The following is a 22,459-nucleotide window of genomic DNA, read 5'->3' as shown; positions in this document are numbered from 1 at the left end:
GGGGGGGGGGGGGAACCTGCTGGCGGCAGCGCTGGCAGCAAAAGGGCGACAGGGCGAGGAGTCACTGTGCCCTCCAAGCCAATCCTGGTGCTGCATGCAGCGCCACTGCGCCAGGATTGGCCGGTCATCGCAGGGGCGGGCAATCCATATTGGATGCCGAGCGCGTGACCGTGACGTAAGGTAACGGTCGGGTTCACTGTCTTCACTCTGTCTCGACTGACTCGTGCGCGTCGCCTGAGCCCAGCCTCGTGGTCGTGAGGGACGGTGTGTGTGTGGCTACTGCTTGCGCAGGACCTTCATTAGTTCCCCTATAGGTAAGATACAAGTAGAGGTAAGTGAAGGGACGGTGGCATGGGTGAGAGGTCTGCCAAGGGGGTGAAGCCGGGATGAGAGGCCTAACGGGGGGTGAAAGCAGGGTGGGCTCCGGCCGCGAGGGCTGGGTGAGAGTCGTGTGTGGTGTCTTCATTAGTGATAGCAGTTATCAAGTGATAATACTTCGGAGAGTTTCTCACTCCACTTTTACAGATCGCAACAACACGTGCCCTGAGGACAGAGCCTCTCCGAGGCCGCAGGTGTCTGCGGCTTGCACGCTAGGCCGCTGAGGAGGGGGTGTAGTATATATACTACGGGGAGGTCAAAGGGGGCGCTGCATTAAAAATTCCATCTCGCGGCGCTCTATTGCTTCGCTTCGGCACGGGTCACGGCAGCTCATTTGCCGCTCGCCCCGGCCGCCGCCGCGTCTGTTGACTCTGGGATGTTCCGCCCATGCTCGGGCCTGGCCGGGCCGCGCGTCATCCAGTCAGCACGAGGCGGCCCGGCCAGACCAGGGGAGCACGGGGGGCTGGGGGACGCGCTGCCTCTCGAGTGGATGTCCTCCAAGTTCCGCTTTGATGGGAGTCTATAAAGGGCGGCGGGGTGGCCTGCCCCGCTCAGAGCGCCACCGAGCCCCCCTTCGGTACACAAGACACCTGTAATTGCATCGGAGACTTCTCTGATAGAGTCTTTAATGCGGCGCTGGATGCTGACTGCAGCTTAAAAAGTGCCCACGTAGTAACACGCTTTAATGCCGGCTGAGCCAGGCTCATAGCAGCCGCCTCAAATCACCAGGGGACAAAGAATACCGGGTTCGGAGACGGAGTCCCTTCTTGCAGGAAGGGGCGGGTACAATCAGACAGGGAAAGGGCTGCACTTATGTTCGCAGGCCCGCCCGTGGTTGGACCGGTCTCCCGTCTGAATTTGCCTCTGCTTCCATAGAAGTCAATAGGGGAAAACGCATTCCCCCGATATTTTCCGAAATCTCACACTTTCCTGATTTAAAACGTTGCCATGTATGTTGTTTGATAATATTCACATTCTCACTGCTGGATGCGGTTTGCACAGATCCAAAAAATAATACGAATGCACATTCATTGAGCAAGAAGCAAACCATGGCCCGCACCTGCTCCCTGTGACCCAGAGCCGAATCATGGCACAGTCTCTGGCGCCCTCAACAATGAATTCTCAACTGTTAACAGAGTCACTGTAGCTACTCTGTGAGGCCAATCAATTCCAAAGCTGCATTCTACAAGTGTTTCCATTCAGCCTTTCATTGATTAACTTGAATGACTACATTTGAAATGGATGACTCATCCCATGACCACATCACCATCAGAGAGTGTTTGATTGTGCCTCCCCAACTTAAGGAGGAATAACATCTCTTCACGGTGCTCTGAGGATACTGCAGTAGTAGATAGCATCCCAAAAAAGCTGACACCTGCGACAAAAGGATCATCTAAACCTCAGCACAAGGTGAAACTGTTCCCAGGTTTATGAGACAGTCAGGCTAAAAAAAGAAGTCATCATGACTGTTTTTAATTCCATTTGTGAGTGGTCATATACCGGGGGGAGTGGATGTTGCTTCCAAAAACAATCTACAGCCGTTGCGAGTCTAACCTCCTCTCTTCTCAACTTTGTGCAGGATTTTGCACACTAAGGCTGGCCTGGAGCTTTCAGGCCCTAACTCACTCCTGTGTTGTAGCCCTGCTTCTCACCTGAGGCCTTAAGTACTATTACTTGTGCAGCAGAGGAGGTACAATTGGGGAAAACTGGAGAACATCGACAAATTCTTGACGTTACCTTCTCTAAGGTGACCATGCAGCTTTGCATTTCAGAGCACTGTTCCCAGTCTTGGATCCCAATAAAACAAACCAAAACATTCTGGGAGTGGAAGTCTTGGGTAAACCAGTTGGACCAAAGAGCAGTGCAAGAGTGATTCCTAGAAATGCACTAGAATTGAAAAACCTGGTGCTCTCGTCCCATTAGCCACACTAGGCTCCTGGTCTTTCTCCAGTCGTTAACCCTGAAGCGGTATTGTTTTTCGTTTGCAATAAAACCTGGAATTTCAGATCATACCAAAATAAAATCTCATGACTTGTATCCAAGCCTACATATGCTTAACTGAATTTAAAGCGGGTCCTTGTTTACTAAGATTTTAGAGACAAATGTAGATTCCTGTGCTAATTTCGTTTATTATTCTCATGAACAAGTTCTGTGTAGGCATCCTTATCAATATGGTATTCAGCAGTCCTTCACCTGTTTTGTGGGTTTGCCATTTGGTTTTGTATTTCTATCCATTGTCAGTTTGTTTTATAGTTCACTGGTAGGCGGTTACTCTCGCAAGATGGATGCTAGTTTTACTCTCCAAATGATATTTTGTAGTTTGATGTTACATTTGCTCGCGTGATGCTGAAGTAGGAGAAGGATGCTATTGACAATGTGTACTGAGTGAGTTAGAGCAAGTGGTGGCTGTGCAAATACGGCGCCGCGCGGAGGTAGTATCCAGGCGAGAGAGTGACCTTGATCATTGTTTGACTACAGGTGCTCCTCCCCTCCCGTGAACAAGCTAATGGGGCACTATATGGGTACAAAAGATACTTAAAATGAGAATCATACCTAATAGGGTACAGTATCATGTGCATGTTGAAATGCGATATGCATACTAAATATTTTCACTGTTAGATTTTTAATTATTCTACTTCACTAATTCACATCTGACCCTAACAAGGGAAGAGGTGTGGCGCAGCGGCCAGGGCGACTGACGCTAGGGATCACGGTTCGTTCCCCGGCACCAGCGGCAGGTCAGCCCAGCACCATGTGCCTCTGGGCAGTAGCTCGCTTAATCTTCCTGACGGCCCCCAGCGCCGGGATGCCTACGAGTAGCTGTGCGCTTTACAAATACTGTATGAAAATTTGTTTTACTCGCACTCCTACGTGTCACACAGTATCTACTATTCAGTGCTCCTGCGTCTTCGTAGGTCGTAACACACCCGTTCCACAGTTTGTTTGCTCCACTAACTAGATTGGGTATCTCCCCACCATTATCACTAGCCACTTTTTCAGAGTAGTGATGAGGTCACAGAACAGACCGTCCTGCAGAGTTATGACACCCGCTGCAAAGGTTAAATATTTGGTACCTAGGGGTCAGACTCAGACTTGCCTCTTCAGGGACCTTACAATGAGAATGATGTCTGGACCTCAGAGGATGCAGGTTTTTGCACTCAATTCATTCCTTCTAATCTGGTAACTGTTTCTAGGGCAGTGATGGGACCTCTTTCCCTGGCAGTCACTTTCTCCTTATTTTCAAAGCCTCCAATAGATTCATCTGATGTCTAGGAAAAAATTGGAGCGTTATGTTTTTTCCCCACAGTCTTTGTTTCATTACCCTACTGTTTCAAAAATAAATTGTTATCTTTTCATTTTCAGCACCTGACAACCTGAAACATTACCGCATTTTGGGGCAATTTTCCAGCAAACAACAAGAGGACCCCAACCTCCTTTGCTGCTCTCTCACCCGACCCCGGCTACAACCCAGCAAACACCAGTGTTAAAGGTAAGGCAACTGATGCTATATATTTTTTTACATCGTAGTTAGAGCATGTATGTCATGTGGTCACTCTCAAGGCCCTCAAGCAGTGTCTTTCAGTGCCTCCAGCAACACTATGGCACAGAGAGGCAGGAGGCAGTACGGCTCTATTTTTAGCAGTCATTTGAGATGTATTAGGATAATGCACAATATATATGTATAATGTATTTATACTGAAATTTGATATTATTGCACTGCACCTTATACGTTGTACTTTGATTATTGACAGGTTTCTTGAATATATATATATATATATATATATATATATTGGTAAGGCCAGCAACACCCGACACCCCATCATGAATACAGTACAAGAGCTGATTACAAAGTCATTCCAGTCACGGCCACTTGAACAAAAACTGAAGTTAAAAGAATTGGGACCTCATCAGCCTGAAATAAACCTACAGCAAACTACCCAGGACAGAGGAAAAATGTCAAAACGTACATTCTCAAATGCCTGGTACACAAAAGCTGATTGGCTTACAGGCTGCCCTATACGCAATTCTCTGTTCTGCTTCCCCTGCTTGCTGTTTGGCGGTGACTTTTCTTGGACACGGCAAGGAATGGTCGACCTGAAGCACATCGCTGAAAAAATAAAGAAGCATGCGCTCACAAGAAATCATCTGGAAAACCTGACAAGACTGGGAATGTTGGGGGAAGACGCACCAATTGAGCAGCAGATAAATGATGCGTATCGCAAATCCATTCAAAAACACAATGAAGCTGTGGATAAGAACAGACAAAATCTATCCAAGATCATTGATTGCATTCGTTTCTGTGGTGCTTTCGAACTGGCATTGCGAGGCCATGATGAATCGGAAACTTCCTCAAAACCTGGGATCTTCCGAGGCCTAGTGGATTTAATGTCAACCATAGACCAGGATTTGGAAAGACATTTAGCACATGCTACAGTCTTTAAGGGCACCTCTAATACAATACAAAATGAACTCCTTGACTGTATGCTCGAAATTATAAGAAGCCATATTGTGCAAGAGTTGCGAAACACAGACTTTGTGGCTATTCAGGCTGATGACACCACTGATGTGTCCACTCAAACACAGTCCGTGTTAGTGTTTCGGTACCTTGACAGTGACAGAAACATTGTGGAAAGATTTTATGGCTTCACGCATTTAAGTGACTCTAGTGCAGCAACCATCACTGAAGCAATACTGTGTCAACTGGACTTAATTTTCCCGGACCTGCCTCAAAATCAAAAGCTTATCGCACAAAGCTATGACGGTGCATCCGTAATGAGTGGGAGCCTTAGTGGAGTTCAGAAGAGAATTCGAGATGTGTACCCTAATGCTCATTTTGTGCACTGTTACGCCCACCAACTCAATCTTATTATGCAACAGGCGGTATCAAAGATCAGAGAGACACGAGTCTTCTTTCAGGATATCGGAGGCATAGCAGCATTTTTCACACGTTCCCCCAAAAGAACAGAAGCCCTTCATGAGATTGTGGACAAAAGCGTACCAAGGGGATCCTCAACTCGTTGGAACTTTCACATTCGTACAGTCAACTTAATCTTTGAACAGAGGGAGGGCCTTGAGAAATGTTTTGTCGCCATAGCATCCAGAGCAGACTTTGATCACACAAGTCAGAATGAAGCCCATGGCTTTATTAGAACACTACAAGACAAAGAGTTTCAGTTCTTACTGTTTTTATTTCATGACATAATGATTCCTGTTGATGTGTTATACGATCAGTTGCAAAGAAAAGACCTAGATACTGTCTCTGTGAAAGCCAATACATCTGCATTTGTACAACAGATTATGAAAGTGAGAGATGGGGTTGAAGATTTAGAGAGCAAACTGCCGCAGCATTCTGTTTTTGCAAACCGCAGACAAAACATCACCTCTCTGGTTCGAATTGGAAAGGAGATATGTGACATTGTAATTGTGCAGGCGAAAGAACGCTTTTCGTTCACAAAACATTTGGTGAGTGCGACTTTATTGCAAGGTAAAGAGTTTGCACAATATGATGAATCCTTCCCTGAGTGTGCTCTGAATCAGGCTGTGGAAGCGTATCCTATGCTCAAAAAAGAGCAGCTGAGAACTGAGTTAACTGTACTCTACGGAATGCCTGTGTACCGGAAGGCCACAAACGCCTTGACTTTGCTGAGTTTAATTCATAAACTGCATATGGAAAACTCACTTACAGAGACAGTGACTTTACTAAAAATTGTGATTACGACTCCAATGACAACAGTAGAAGCTGAACGATGTTTTTCAGCCTTAAAGCGCATAAAGACATTCCTCAGGAACACCATGCTAGAGGAAAGACTAAATGCTTTGGCGATGCTATCTGTAGAGAGCAAGCTAGTCCAAAAGATACCGGACTTCAACATGAAAGTAATTGACAAGTTTGCTACACTGAAAGAGAGACGTGCGGATTTCATCTACAAAAAGTGAATGCTGCTACTTGTTTGAATACAAAAAATTCTGATTGAGGTAAGAAATGCATTATCTCTGTTTTTAAAAGTTTTGTAGTGTTTGTTTTATTTGGAGACTACACAGATTTGCTCACCTTTGTTCACTGGCCGGACCTGTCTCCCGCAGGGTGAACGATTCGTTGCTTGTGTTGCCTATCAAACCTTTCCCCTTGGCAAATTGCGAAAACCTTTATACCAGTGGTTCCCAAACTGTTTACTCCTGAGGACCCCAATTGAGTCACCACTGGAAGCCGGGGACCCCCAAGCAATTTGTATGACTTAAATTTCAAACATTAAAACAGTAATTCGAAAACAATAAACACACGTGTGCACACAAAACGGATACTCGAATTACTAAGGATTTTAGTATTTTATATTGAAAGAATTTGCAAAAAACAGGAGGGTTAGCACTGCATCTCCATGACTAACTTTTAAATGGTTGGTTTTATTTCGCAGTATGAGACTCCTGCCAGGGCCAGACTGGAAACCCAAAGCAGCCCAGGCAAATGTTTTCAGACCAGTCCCCATACAGTGCACACCTAGTGCAGTGAGTGCGCCTGACCACTACAAAGGGGGCTTTGGGAGGCTCTCCCCCCAAGACAATTTAGGAAACAATGGTGCAGTCTACAACAAATGTATCATTATATATTGAATTGTATCAGCTTTTAAAGAGTAGTAAATGATGACCTTACTATGCACCAGGATATGACAATCTTTGTTGGGGTTCTTCAATGATTCCCATATTATCCTCCTCCAACAGTGCCTCTCATCTCTCCATAGCCCCTCTGTCACATGTATTTAATTTGTTTTATAACATCTCTCATACCATTGAAGGATGTCAGAGCACCTTAAATCACACACATATAGGGGCTGATTTACAAGCCCCTTGCGCCACAGGTGCGTCACAAAAAGTGATGCACCGGTGACGCATTTTAGTGCCCCATATTTCCAAGGCAGGAAAAGCAACCCTGCGTGACTTTTACTGGTCTTGTAAATATGGCCCAATTGCACACAGCACTTTACGTGAAAGGGACGTTCCATGAGTGTTGCTGTGGGTGTTCCCACGCATAACCCATGGAACCAGACACATTTCCAGATTTACGAGGAATCGTAAATCTGGAAATGTGTCTGAATGCTACGCCACCCCAGGGGAGGCGTAGGGAGGGGCAACTTGGAGAAATTTATTAATTTCTCCTCTTTCTATGCATGTTGCATTCTGCAGCACGCATAGAAACAGGATATTACCTCTGGTGATTGTTTATGTACAGGAAGGTGTCCCTTCCTGCACATAAACAATCAGTAAAACAATGACGTTTTGCAAGTTCTATGTGTGCTAATGCAGCACACTTAGAAGTTGAAAAACGCCATTTCTGATTGTTTACATGCAGGAAGGGTTACTTCCTGCACATAAACAATCTCCCCACGACACAGGCATCCTTGCACCATGGTGCAAATGTGCCTGTGCAGGCGTATGGCAGCAGTTTGTGCGCCAGCACAGGGGGAAGCACAGAGATGCAACATATTGTTGTAAATATGTCGCATCCCTGTGCTTCGAAAGTGACTCAGTGCGGCGCAGCCAAATGGCTTGCGACACACACAGTCAATTTTCTTGCAAATCTGCCCCATGGAGACAATGATTCATACGTGTAAATCAGTGTATAGAAAATGTTACATAAGGCAAATGCGACTACAGGGTGTAGGATTCACATGTTATTCATACTGGTAGGCATTTTTAAAGAGTGCTGGTCTGGAGAAGCACAAACTCAGGATTCAGAACATAACAGTGGTTAGCATTGACTTTAACAATAAAAATGTATTGCCACCCAAATAAACCTTTTTAGCAGGATTAGGATAATGAAAGACTTGAAACAAACATATGTTTCTAACTTGTATCATGCAGCTTGCAAGCAGCTCTTTGATGACAGTTTATAGGTCACTGTGCTAGATTACTATTGTCACTTATGAACTGCACAGTAACAAAAGAATCTGTGACTAAAGCAGTAACCCACTAACCTAGGCACATAAAAAATGTTTTTCAAAATGCATGGTACACGTTCTTTGCAGTAGGCATATTAACCCTCTGTGCTACATTAGATAAGTCAAAGCTGCCACTTGACACAACTCTCATCTCTCTCCAGCAGGTACATTAATCACCGACGTAATCTTGACACTTTTATTGTTGCTGGAAAACTGCTGATTCTACAAGGAACTTTTTTGTGCTTTTAAAATTACTGCCTGAGGACCCCCTGGGAATGTGTCGCGGACCCCTGGGGGTCCGCGGACCACAGTTTGGGAAACACTGCTTTATACCATTTATATTTGGGGTACTTGCGTGGACCTATGTGAAGTGTGTGTACAAAGTTCAGCTCAACCAGAATCACGGTAACAGCGCATTGCGCTGCCTCTTTTATATTCAGTATATTGTAAGACTGTTTTTCTTCCCCCGCCTTTCCTTGTTTTGTTTCCCTGTTTTCCCCTTGCTTGCCATTCGTTACTCTAGAGTCTAATATTCAGTATGTTGTAAGACTGTTTTTCTTCCCCCGCCTTTCCTTGTTTTGTTTCCCTGTTCTCCCCTTGCGTGCCATTCGTTACTCTAGAGTCTATTCTAATAGAGTCGGAAGGCCGTAGGGGAAGACTGTGGACTTTTCTTCAAGTTCCTGACGGAACGAGCCTGGCAACCATTACACTGCTGTGCAACTTCTTCTACTCTTAGAGCTGAGATTTCCATGAGTCTTATAGTCTGAATTCAGCACCTGAGCATAATAGGACAGAATGTATGAAGCTCTGTGGTAATACTGAATAAGCAGCTACCTATGTTATGCCATCTATTAATGTAATAACTGCACTTTCACAATTGCTTTATTAACCTTCCTGCTTTCTCAAATTTGCTTGAAAATGCACGATTTTTCTTCTTTTTTTAAAAAAATTTCATGGGGGGGGTAACCCCCCCAAACCTCCCTTTTGGGGTTCGGGCACGCTCGCTGCGCTCGCTCGCTACGGTGCTGTATGCTAATTCGTTTGCGCCCCACCACTTTCAAATCTCACCCACCGCCCCTGCGTGTGTGTGATCTATGGTAAAGTGCACACAAATGTTGAGGGCACCGTACTCAAGACAATTCTTTTGGCTTTATCTATGCTTTTGTGCATGTGTGATTCCAAACAAGGCATGTGGAGGGTGTGAATAGGAACCAGCTCTGTCGAGACCACGCCTCCGCTCTTCTTCACCTTGATGGAGAGTGACAAGGTGGCAACTTCATTTTGAGTGAGCTGAAGTTTGGTTCAGATTTTATTTAGAGAGAGTTGTGAACTGCCACAAATCAGTAGAAACTCAGAGCTTAGTTGTAACCTTACGTAGAGTGTGTTGTGCCCTGTGAACGGCACCACATATAGTTTCACTGCGGTGCATCACAAGGCGGGGGCCGGGGAGGCCAGAGTCCTGCAAGGGAGACGTCCCTTTGACTGGAATGCACTGGTGTGCAGGGCCGGCTTTAGGGCAGTAAGACCAGTGCAGCCGCATTGGCACTGACCTGGAGGGGGGCAGTGTCGGGGATGTTATGTTTAGCAATAACGTAAAATGTTAAAACACTTGTTGAAGTTCCTTGTGCATTTAACGTTCAGGCAGCAATAAAAATGTCCAGATAACTCTTGGGATTAATGTTCCTGCTAGAGAGACAGATCTGAGTTTAGTCCAGGGGCAGTTTGACTACTTAAGCCTGCTGCATAGAACAGATCTGTATTTTATGTTGATTAGTGAAGCCAGCCTTTACCCACACTTTAAAACAAATGAAATGCTTGTTATAGAGAGGCTATGGAGAGATGAGGTGCACTTTTGCAGAGTGGTAGTGAGGGAATCCGAGGAGCAGGTCATGGATTGGGGAGGGTCTCCAAATAAAGATTGTCACACCGGGCGCCAGCTTGTGTGCATTGGTCAAGTACTAAAATCTGATTGGCTAAGAATCAGTCCCTAACTGGCAGAGGAGGCCACGTCTGCCTGCAATGTTCTTGAATCTACAGTAGACTCAGCACAGCTCCTCCCAAAGCTTCTACAGCTCCTCCCATAGCTTGCACAGCTCCTCCCATAGCTTCCGCAGCTCCTCCCATCCCTTCCACAGCTCCCCATCCCTTCCACAGCTCCCCATCGCTTCCACAGCTCCCCATCGCTTCCACAGCTCCCTATCGCTTCCACAGCTCCTCCCATAGCTTACGCAACTCCTCCCATAGTGTCCACAGATACCAATAGCTACAACTGCTCCCCATAGCTTCCACAGCTCCCCATCGCTTCCACACCTCCCCATAGCTTCCACAGCTCCCTATCGCTTCCACAGCTCCCTATCGTATCCACAGCTCCTCCTATAGCTTACGTAACTCCTCCCATAGTGTCCACAGATACCAATAGCTACAACTGCTCCCCATAGCTTCCACAGCTCCTCCCATAGCTTCCACAGATTTCCATCGCTTTCACAGCGCTCCAATGGTCCACAGCTCTCCAATGCTTCCACAGACCCCATAGCTTCCACAGCTCCTCCCATAGTGTCCACAGATACCCATAGCTTCAACTGCTCCCTATAGCTTTCACAGCTCCCCATTACTCCCAGGTTCACCCCTCGCTTTGGACAATTAACTCCCCCTGGGGGCTGCCAGTGTTCGACCAACTCACCTGGTTCTCGGTCTCTGAGTCCAACGAGCTGGTGGCGTCATCCAGGATGAGAATCTGGGGGTCTCGCATCAGGGCCCTGGCGATGGCTACTCGTTGCCTCTGGCCCCCCGACAGCTTCCCACCCCTCTCACCAGCGTCTGTGGAAGGAGGACAGGAAGGAATTAAATATCTAGAAATGTAGGGGTAATTGGGGGACACATGGGGCACAATGTTTCCAAGCGTGTGATACTCTGTGCAAATATGAAGGCTGTGTCCACATGGGGGTCCTAACATGGGCACACACAAGCCTTGCACCTCCCTGTGTTAGGAAGAGCCCTCTGTTTACAAACCCTTCCCCCTACTGTTGAAATAAAACTCACAGCTCACCTGATGTTGCACCTTTGGTACCCAGGCTCTTTCATGCATACCCACAATACTCACTGTGGCAGAATGCAACACATATGTATTAATATGGTTGGTGTCCAACCACTGTGAGCTCACTAGTTCCTTGCTTGAGGTTCCTTGCTTGTGGAATGGTCCACACCAGCCATACTCTTCGTGTTCCCTGATTGTTCATGGCTTCCTAGAGCCTCTCAGTTCAATTACTTCCTTGCATCCCAGTTCAGCGTGTTTCACTCAGTATTTTTAGGTCTCGGCTAGACAGCGCTTACGCTTTCTCTTTGAAACATGTTGTATATTCTTTGTGGGCTTACTGCCTGCCCATTGCTTTTCATTTGTTTCTTCGTGTGTGCTATAAAAAGCCTTGCTTGCATGTGGTTAATCTTCCCTTTATGCCCCTCCTTTTCATGGCTGTTCCCTCACACGGAGCATAGCCCAATTACTTGTACCCTTACGCGTTTGTGCCATTATGTTGGTTTTTGGGCACTATTTTATTTCTTTTTGTAGTCACTCTACAGAGAGCATGTTTTGTAGCTGGCTCTGTCATTTGCTCCGTCAGGCCATCTGTTTGCTTCTTTCTAAGGGTGGGCGGTGAACTCTGCTCCACCGGCAGAGTTCACAGAGTTTTGGAACTCCGCCCTCCACTTAGTGCACAGAGTTTAAAAAAAATACTCCGCTGACCACTGGCGGAGCGGAGTTTACTGACGGCACACACTCACCTGACACCCATGTCTAGTTCTCGTTATAGAACACTGAAAATAACGAACTAACAAAAGGAGAGAGGAAAATCAGACAGCCAGCCTATCTGAAACAAAATTAACAGTACACTACGGCTGCTAATTTAACTTCTCCATGGCCTATGTTCAAACAGTTTTGGTTATGTTACTTAACGGCTGCAATTACATGCCAACATCAGGGATGCGTAGTTAGCCCAACCACATTAAAGCAAGAGGAAGGGGGCAATCTGCTCTTTTCAGCTTAAGAGAGCTGCACACAAAGGAGCCGCCGGCTAACTAAAGCGCAAGATTACCTGCTTGGAATAAGAATGCGATCAGAGCACATCACCCTAATTATCGTGGTTAAACCTATTCTTCTCTGTGAGTACAAAAACAGGCCTTTTGATTCCATTAACTTCAGAAACAAAGTGTGAGCTGCAGTGCATTTCTTAAAATACTTAAGTAGTCCTTTCAATACCCATAGCTGTTAAGTGCCATGTCATGTCGGAAACAAACAGTCCTTTGTTTAGAGCAAGCAGCATCTTGCATCGCAGTACTTGTAGTTTGCTTTAGTTTTGTGTTTGAATGAAAAATATCATCAAGCGGAGTCCTATTGAGAAAACAAGCCAGAATTGATGGATGGTTTCATGCTTGACATAGAGACCCTGAACAGCTCTGGTTAGACTTTCAAAGAAAGTCTTCTCTGCTGTCCATAACCCTAATTTGCACAACAATATTAACTGATTTATTTTGGGTGTGGGATGTTGATGTCGTACCCATTGCCTGTTTGCACAAGACCCCATTTAGTTTGCTACACCTTCAGCCATTCCTATCTTGTTTTAAGCATACGGCATTCTGGGGTATGTAGTTTCAGATGCTCAAGGCAATATGCGAATACTAACTATGCATGTGTCTTGGGTTGTTATATTCTGGAATTTTAGTCTTATTAAGAAAAGAATTATCTGAAAAAGGAAGCTTGGTGTATCATTCTCACCCCTAATTCAAGAACAATTTTGAATCTTTAATTGTAAGTATATTTTTATTCTTGCCACTGTTTTAATTGAAACTGTGTTTTATTTCGTAATAGGACTCCTGACAACACTCCTGTTTAGTGTTGCTTGTAATGCAGGAGGTTACGCGGTTAAATAAAAATAAAAATGTACAAACAAAAGCAATTCATCACATAAACTGTAAATCTGTGAGGTGCTGCATAAAAAGAGTACACGTGAAGAAACAGTTTGAGTATAATAAGTAAAAGACAAAGTAATAAAACCCTATACGAAAAATAACAGTTACTCTTTCTGATGCGGTCGTTTACTGACCAGGCGAGCTGTCGGACGAAAGATTTGCCAAGCAAGACCCCATCCCAGGAAAATACTGCAGGCATTCACTACACTTATTCACACTATACTATTCATGGTGCAGGAAAACCTCCAGGCATTCACACTACGGTATTCACTGTACCACGGCACGGTTACGAGGAATCGCCGCGGAGAGCCCTTGTCCCATGGCAAATCCTCAAACATACACAAGCTCTGCACCATATCACTAAGAGGCCAAGTGACTTGAATGTTCCCCCTCATTGACAAAACGACAGGGATGGACCTAAATGACGGTGATCTAGGGAACTCCGCCTGCCTGCGTAACTCCGTAGAATTCCAGGGAGTTTTTCGATCCCTCCGCGGAATTCCTTTGAGTGAACCTCCGCTATGCTCCGCCCAGGCCTGCTTCTTTCCTCTGTGTTGCCCCTTCCTCGCATTGCCGTGTTGTCCTCCCCCAGCATAATAAATAATCAAGAGGCCAGATGCCTTTGTCCCGTGCTGCTTCATGAAAGACTTTGACTTCTGCTGGGCGATGTCTGGCTTCTTAGCTCAGCCTCACTGGAGTATTTCACAGGGTTTTAAAAGACCTTTTACATGTCTTTGTGAACTGGTTATCGAGACTTTGTTTTCTTCAAAGGTTTCTTTTCTGCGCCAATAGCAGCCCTTTGTAATTCTGGTGTTGCATGTTCTTGAGAGTGTGTGCACCATGGCTGCGAGGCAGCTCCTGCCCTTGTTCTGGAGAGCAGCACTCACACCTCTAGTATCAGTAGCCTCTAGAACTCCTGTGTGTACAGCCTCCACCCTCTCTGTGTGTACAAACCCAGTGCCCTGCACCTATACAGCCCTTTAAATCTCAACACTCCTGCTCTGTCTGGGGGCAGTCAGTAAGCACCTCTCGGGCCCCACCTTTCTCAAGAGTCCTGGGACACATCAGCCATCGTGCTGCTGCCTCGAGCGGATGACATGGAGTCCAACACTTCTAGCAGAGCACAAGGGAGCCTGGAGATAGCCAACACCAAATCCAGATAGTGGATCTACGCACTGACACTGCCGAGATAGGGAGTGCCATGGCACACGCAGAGGTCGGAGATGACGCTTACAGTAGAGATCCAACTGTAAATGGCGAGGGTCCTCAACAGCCACACATGACTCTAATTGTATTGTGTGTGTGGGAAGAACAAGTATTCTAAAATATTCACGCATATCAATGTTAACATTTTATTACTTAATTTACCTATAGTACCCAGGGCAGAATGTATTATGTTATTACCCAGTAAGCATCATCTCTTGGCATGTAGAGCTGTAGATTCACATGCTTTGCATACTCCTTACATCTAGTGCTGGGTCCGGATGTTTGTAAGTTGTTTTTCTTCGAAGAAGTCTTTCCAGTCCCAAGGGAAGGTGACTCCTCCTTTCGGTGATAGTGCGCATGGGCATCGACTCCATTGTTAGTTTGTTTTCCCGCAAGAGGGTGTGAATGGAGTAAGTGAGTGTTGTATAGAGATGTCCATGCATAGATAATGTAAATAATGAGAACTGCAACAAATACAGGTGCCCAGGAAAGTGGGAGGGTGCATGTGAATCTACAACTCTACATGCCAAGAGCAGATGTTTACTGGGTAAGTAACAATCTGTTTGAGGCATGTGTGCTCTTGATACACATGCTTTACATAGACTGTATAGAAGTTTTCTCCCAAAGCGGTGGCTAACCGGTAGATGTTGCAGTTGTCTGAAAGGAATATGCTACTTACCAGTATGCATCTGTTCTTGGCATGTAGAGCTGCAGATCTATACACTGTGCATAGATCGCCATCTGGTGTTGGGCCCGGATGTTTGCAGTTTGTTTATGTTCTTGGACAGTCTTTGGTGACTCCTCCTTCGGTCCGTACTGCGCATGGGCTTCGGCTCCATCCTCAGATTGTTTTTCGCCAGCAGGGAAAGATGGAGCGTAGTGATAATAGTAAAGAAACCCATGTGTGTTGTATCTAAATAAGATAGACTGGAACGGATACAGGTAGCCGGGGAGGCGGGTGGGCGTGTATAGATCTGCAGCTCTACATGCCAAGAACAGATGCATACTGGTAAGTAGCATATTCCGTTCGAGGCATATGAGCTGCAGATTATACACTGTGCATAGATTATATAGCAGTACCCAACCCTAGCGGCGACCACCGGTATCCGTTGCAGTGGTTTGAAACAGTGTCTTTAGTACAGCCTGGCCCACACTAGCTTGTTGTTTAGAGTGCACGTCTACACAGTAATGTTTTGTGAAGGTGTGCGGTGTTGACCATGTGGCTGCTTTGCAGATGTCATCTAAGGGTATGTTCCCTAGAAAAGCCATAGAAGCCCCTATCTTTCTTGTAGAGTGGGCTTTAGGTGGAACAGATAATGTTCTTTTTGCTTTGTGATAGCAAATTTGTATACACTTTACAATCCACCTAGCTATCCCTGATTTCGAGATGGGGTTGCCTTTATGCGGTGGAGAGAAGGAGACGAACAACTGTTTAGTCCTTCTGAAAGGTTGCGTTCTTTGTATGTAGTACAGTAAGGCCCTTTTAACATCAAGTGTATGTAGAGCCCTTTCCGCAACAGATTGAGGTTGCGAGAAAAAAAACGGTAATTCCACCGATTGATTAAGATGGAAGGGGGAAATGACCTTGGGCAGAAATTTTGGATTTGTGCGAAGTATCACCTTGCTGTGATGTATTTGTAAAAAGGGGTTTTGTATAGTGAACGCTTGTATCTCGCTAACCCTTCTAAGGGAAGTGATAGCTACGAGGAAAGCTGTTTTCCAAGTCAGGAACTGTAGCTCACATTTATGCATTGGTTCGAAAGGCGGACCCATTAGCCTTGTAAGAACTACGTTTAGATTCCACACAGGTGAGGGTGGTGCCCTGGGCGGAATTACTCTTTTAAGGCCTTCCATGAAGGCTTTAATAGCAGGCACTCTGAAAAGTGATAAATGCAGGTAAGCAGCAATTGCTGCTAGGTGTAGACGGATGGATGAATACGCCAGGTTACACCTTTGAAGATGGAGCAGATAGCATATGATGTGCTGTATGGATACATCTAAAGGGTTGATTGTATTGTTACGGCAGTAAACAACAAATCTCTTCCACTTTGCGGCATAGCATGCTCGAGTGGTCGGACGTCTGGCTTCCTTGATAATGTTCATGCAATCAGGGGGAAGGTTAAGGTATCCAAATTCTAAGATTTCAGGAGCCAGATCGCAAGGTTGAGCTGAGCTGGGTCCGGGTGCCTGATTTCTCCATGGTTCTGGGTTAGGAGGCATGGGGACAGGTGCAGTTTTTGATGTGGCACCACCGAGAGCTGTAGTAGTGTTGTGTACCACGGCTGCCTGGCCCATGTTGGAGCTACCAGAATGAGTGTGAGGGAGTGCTGTTGTAGCTTCCTTACCACTAATGGAATTAGCGGGAGAGGTGGAAAGGCGTATGCAAATTTGCCTGACCAGTTCATCCATATCGCATTGCCTTTGGACAATGGGTGTGGGTATCTGGCGGCGAAGCTTGGGCATTTTTTGTTTTCGTGGGTGGCGTAGAGGTCTATCTGAGGATGCCCCCACTTGTGAAAGAATGGGTGAAGAACTTGTGGATGCAGTTCACATTCGTGCATTTGCTGCGTTTGTCTGCTGAGCAGATCTGCCATGGTGTTTTGTATACCTGGGACGTGTTGGGATGTATGATGTAACAACGCGTACCATTACAACACGGTATGTTACATCGCGGTTTTAACAACGCAAGTCGTTACATCGACTTGCGTTGGAGGGCGCTTGACATAGGAATAGTGTGAATTACTATTCCAACTCCAGTCTACGTACAGTAGGGAAGGTGTTGGAATAGTAATTCACACTATTCCTTAGCCTACAGCGCCCTCCAGTGCAAGTCGGTGTAACGACTTGCGTTGTTAAAACCACGATGTAACCATACCGCGTTGTAATGGTTGCGTGGTAAAGGATGTTTCCCACGTGTTGTGCCAGGAGAAAGATTTTTTGTGGGATTGCACTGCTTCGCCTACATTGGCTTGTTGATGTGTTAACACATCCACACAATAGTGCTTGGTAAATGTGTGTGGTGTGGACCATGTTGCTGCCTTACATATGTCAGCTATAGGAATGTTACATATAAAGGCCATAGTTGCTCCTATTTCGCAAGCGGAATGCGCTCTAGGAGGATTAGATAAAGTTCTGTGCTAAGCGAGAGAGCTGGGGAGAGTGTGCCCCCCCCCTGTTTTTGAATATAATACCTTGCAGTCATATTGTCTGTGCGAATGAAGACTGCCTTGGCTCAGATTGGTTTCTGAAACGATTTCAGGGCTAGAAAGATCGCCAATAACTCCAGATGGTTGATGTGGCGTAACCTCTGTTGTGGTGTCCATACACCTTGTACTGTGAGGTGTAATAGGTGCGCTCCCCAGCCGGAGAGCGATGCGTCTGTTGTTCGAATCACCTGAGGAACCGGGTCCAGGAACGGTCGCTCTTTGGAAAGGTTTGTGGTGTTCCACCACTGCAGAGAGCGATGGGTGCGACCGTCCACCAACACGAGATCCGTCAGCTGTCCCTGGGCCTGGTTCCACTGGCGTGCTAGGCACACTTGGAGTGGACGCATGTGAAGTCTTGCATGAGGCACTATGAAGATGCAAGATGCAAGATGCCATCATCCCTATTAGTTTCATGAACACTCTTGCTGGGAGAGAGTGCTGAAGGAGGAATCTTTGGCGCAAGGCTTGTATACTTGCGATTCTTGCTGAGTTGGGATAGGCTATGGCTCTTGAGGTGTCTATAGTGGCACCGTATTGCTTTGTGTGAGACGGTATCAAGTGGGACTTTTGGTGGTTCACCGTGAAGCCTAGCTGGTGGAGTAGTTGGATGGTAGTGTTTGTATGCTGCACACACTGGTGGTAGGACGCGGCTTTTATGAGCCAGTCGTACAGGTAGGGGAAGACGTGAATGTTTTGTCTTCTGAGGTGTGCCGCCACTACTGCCAGGCATTTGGTAAACACCCGTGGTGCGGTTGTGACCCCGAAGGGGAGATCCTTGAACTGATAATGTTGGCCGTCCACCACAAATCAGAGGTACTTTCTGTGAGCAGGGTGTATTGGAATATGAAAGTATGCGTCTTTCAAATCCAGTGTAGTGAGAAAGTCGTCCTGACAGAGGAGTGGGAGAACCTGTTGGAGAGTTACCATGTAAAAATGGTCTGAATGGATATATGCATTTAGAAGCCGGAGGTCTATAATGGGCCGTAGGGTCTCGTCTTTCTTTGGTATCAGAAAGTACAGAGAGTAGACCCCTAAATTTTGCTGATTGACGGGGACCTGCTCTATAGCTTGTTTGTGCAGGAGAGAGAGAACCTCTTGTTTCAGGAGTGTGGTATGTTCTTGTGACATCGCACGTTGTCTGGGTGGAATATTTGGGGGGGTAGAAGTTAGTTCGAGACAGTAGCCTGACCGAATAATTTGGGTCACCCATTTGTCTGATGTTATGGTCTCCCAGGTTTGAAGGAAGTCTTGTAGTCTGCCCCCGACCGGAGTGGAATGGCCTGGGGGGAGCGGGGGAAAGTCATTGTGTGGGCAGTGTGGCAGAACGGGCAGTGTTGTTTTGCCCCTGCCTTTATTATGGTTTCCTCGATATCCACCTCTTTGGTAGCCCTTTGTGAAGGTATTCTGAGGAGGGGACTTATAGGATGTGGAGGCGTTATCGGAAGAGTAACCTCTGCCAGAGCCTCGAAAGGAGGAATGGCGATAGGAGCGTCTAGGGGTGTGTGATTGTAGGGCTCCCATAGACTTCGCCGTATCTGTATCCTTCTTCATTTTTTCCAGGGCTTTGTCTACTTTTGGGCCAAATAAGTGTTGTTGGTCAAAAGGGTGGTTCAATATAGATGCTTGGACCTCTGGTTTAAAGCCTGAGATCCTGAGCCAAGCATGGCGGCGAAGCAGAACACTGGTGTTTATAGCCCTGGAAGCTGTGTCTGCTGCGTCAAGTGCACATTTAATAGAGGTGTTAGTAATAATCTTTCCCTCTTGTATGAGTTCATGAGCCTTATTTTTATATTTCTCTGGGAGATGTTGCATGAGAGCCTCCAGCTCATCATAGTGCACTCTGTCGTGCCGCGCCAGCAGCACCTGCGTGTTGGCGATGCGCCATATATTGGCAGCTTGCGAGGCAGTGAGTTTGCCTGATGCATCTAAGAGCTTGGACTCCTTAAAGGGTGGTGGAGCCTCACCAGATGACTGAGAATTGGAGCGTTTCCTAGCTGTGGATACCATTAATGAGTCTAGGGGCGCAGGTCCTTTAATATAGGCAGGATCGGTGGGGGCTGCCTTGTATTTCTTTTCTATTCTGGGGTTTAAGACCCTAGCCCTGACGGGGTCTTTGAAAACCTCTGTCGCATGTTTAGTCACCCCTTTAAGCATGGGTAATATAGCGGTGGATTTATCTGCTATGTCAAACGTGTCAAGTAGGATGTCTTCCTCAACTGGATCACTGTGTAACTCCACCCCATGATAATGTGCCGCCCGTTGTAAGAGGTGGTGGAACCCCAGGGAGTCCTCCGGTGGAGATGGCCTGGATGGATAAAGATCATCCTGAGGCACATCTGGGACATCTGGATTGTGATAATCCTCCCATGGGTCTGGTGTTCCCGGAGGAGTGGGGTCCTGCGGGGCATCTGTTGGATCATAGTATGGATCCCCTTGGTCATCAGGGTCTGGAGACGGGGTTGGAGAGCGATGAGGCAAGGGTGGAGAAGGTGGGGGCGGAGATGGAGGGAGTGGAGGAGGTGGAGGTGAGGGTACTCTGAATGGCGATGTGGCAGAGTCCTTCCGTTTTGGCGGTGGAAGAGGAGTTGGCTTGTCTAAATGTCTTTTCTTGGAAGACAAAGTTAAATGTCCAGTCTTTGGATCCTTTGTTAAAGTCTTTTGAAGAGCATCTGGCGTGAAAAGCTCCTCCGGCACCGATTCCTCTATCGGTGCCGATGTTTTTGGAACCGACGGCTTTGTTGGTTTATCCGCGCCATGCTTTCTCGGGGCCTTCGATTTTTTGTTCGGCGCCGAGGCAGGCTTCGACACGGAAACGTCGGTGCCGAGGGATTTATGTTTGGTCAGCACCGAGAGGCCAGTTTTCGACACCGATGGCTTCGGAACGGAGCTTGGTGTGGTTTTCTTCGGTGCCGAAGGGTGTTTTTCGGCGCCGCTAGGAGGCTGGCTCGAGCCCGAGCCGCTAGGAGACTTGTGATGCTTTTTCACCGGGCCCGAAGGTGGGGTGATGGAAGCGGTATGCTTGGTTTTCCCTAGGCCCGGAGGCGAAGGTGTAACCGGAGTCTCTTTCGGTATGGGCGCGGGAGTGGGAGGGGGTAGAGTACTCACGACCCTCTGCGCCGGTGTGATCTCCTCCACGTCGGAGTCGTCGGCCTCGTAAGCGCTGACGACATCGTCCTCCTGTTCGGTGTGCTGCTGTCCCGAAGCTCCGGTGTCTTCTCCGAAGATGTCAGGTGGAGCCGAGGTCGATGAGTGCGCCATGGTGCGTCGAGCTCGTCGATCCCGAATAGTCTTTTTCGATCGAAAAGACTTGCAGGCGGGGCAGTCTCGGGCCTCGTGTTCGGGAGAGAGGCAGAGGTTGCACACCTGATGGAGATCGGTGTGGGGAAATTTAGACCCACATTTTGGGCACTTCTTGAAGGGAGTCCTTTCCATCGTCCGAGACCGGAGTCGAGATAGGCCCGAAGGCCACTGCCGATGCCTGGAATCGAGGAAGTGCCGAAGAGAGAGATGAAGAAACCGATTTCGTCTGAAGAATCTCGATGGACGAGGATTTTTCATCGAAGGTCGAACTGGAAAGGTTCGAAGCCGGAGCACGAAGTATCACATCCGAGCCCGATGGCGGAAAAAAACAATCTGAGGATGGAGCCGAAGCCCGTGCGCAGTACGGACCGAAGGAGGAGTCACCGAACTCCGAACTCGTGACTTCCAAAGACTGTCCAAGAACAAAAACAAACTGCAAACATCCGGGCCCAACACCAGATGGCGATCTATGCACAGTGTATAATCTGCAGCTCATATGCCTCGGACAAATGTCTTTAGCACTGCTTCGCCTACATTGGCTTGTTGATGTGTTAACACATCCACACAATAGTGCTTGGTAAATGTGTGTGGTGTGGACCATGTTGCTGCCTTACATATGTCAGCTATAGGAATGTTACATATAAAGGCCATAGTTGCTCCTATTTCGCAAGCGGAATGCGCTCTAGGAGGATTAGATAAAGTTCTTTTAGCTTAAGCATAGCAAGTCTGAATGCATTTAATAATCCATCTCGAAATACAAGATTTAGAGATAGTATTGCCCTTGTGAGGTGGAGAAAGTGCAAGAAACAGTTGCTTTGTTTGGCGAAAATCTTTTGTCCTTGCAATATAGTACAATAGCGCTCTTCTGACATCAAGTGTGTGAAGAGCTCTTTGGGCTACAGAATCAGGTTGAGGGAAGAACACAGGTAACTCAACTGAATGGTTAACATGAAAAGCAGAAACTAATTTAGGATGGAATTTTGGATTGGTGCGAAGAACTACCCTATCTTTGTGGAGCTGGAAGAAGGGTTCCGCTAAGGCTAATGCCTGTAGCTCACCAACTCTCCTTAATGAAGCGATAGCAATGAGGAAGGCAACCTTCCAAGAAAGGAACTGTAAAGGACAATTGTATAATGGTTCAAACGGTGGACCGATCAGCCTTGTAAGCACAATGGTGAGATTCCACATTGGTGCAGGAGGTATTCTGGGTGGTATTACTCTTTTTAGGCCTTCCATAAAGGCTTTATTTACAGGATATTTGAACAAAGTTAAATGCTGTCTGTTTTGCAAATATGCGGCTACTGCTGCAAGGTGCAATCGAATAGATGTGTAGGCTAAACCATTTTGCTATAGTTGCAAATAGTAACAAATGATGTTTTGTAGAGAAGCATCAAGAGGATTTATTTTGTTTTTGTTACAATAGACAACAAATCGTTTCTATTTAGCTGTATAACAAGCTCTGGTGATAAGCTT

General features: G+C 46.6%; 1 protein-coding gene across 2 annotated transcripts in view; it reads right to left on the bottom strand.

Annotated features, from left to right (window-relative positions):
• Positions 1-22,459, bottom strand: part of LOC146869736 (antigen peptide transporter 1-like) — a 194,397-nt gene that overhangs the window by 37,534 nt on the left and 134,404 nt on the right. For both annotated transcript variants that reach the window (XM_085613821.1, XM_085613831.1), the window contains one exon: positions 10,993-11,129. In XM_085613821.1, the coding sequence (XP_085469947.1) occupies positions 10,993-11,129 (137 nt within the window). The remainder of the gene's footprint in view (positions 1-10,992; positions 11,130-22,459) is intronic.

This window comes from Triturus cristatus, chromosome 1_1 (assembly GCF_964204655.1).
Source record: "Triturus cristatus chromosome 1_1, aTriCri1.1, whole genome shotgun sequence".
NCBI lineage: Eukaryota > Metazoa > Chordata > Amphibia > Caudata > Salamandridae > Triturus > Triturus cristatus.
Note: the sequence above shows the minus strand (reverse complement) of the source record. Positions and strands in the feature narration are given on the sequence as shown.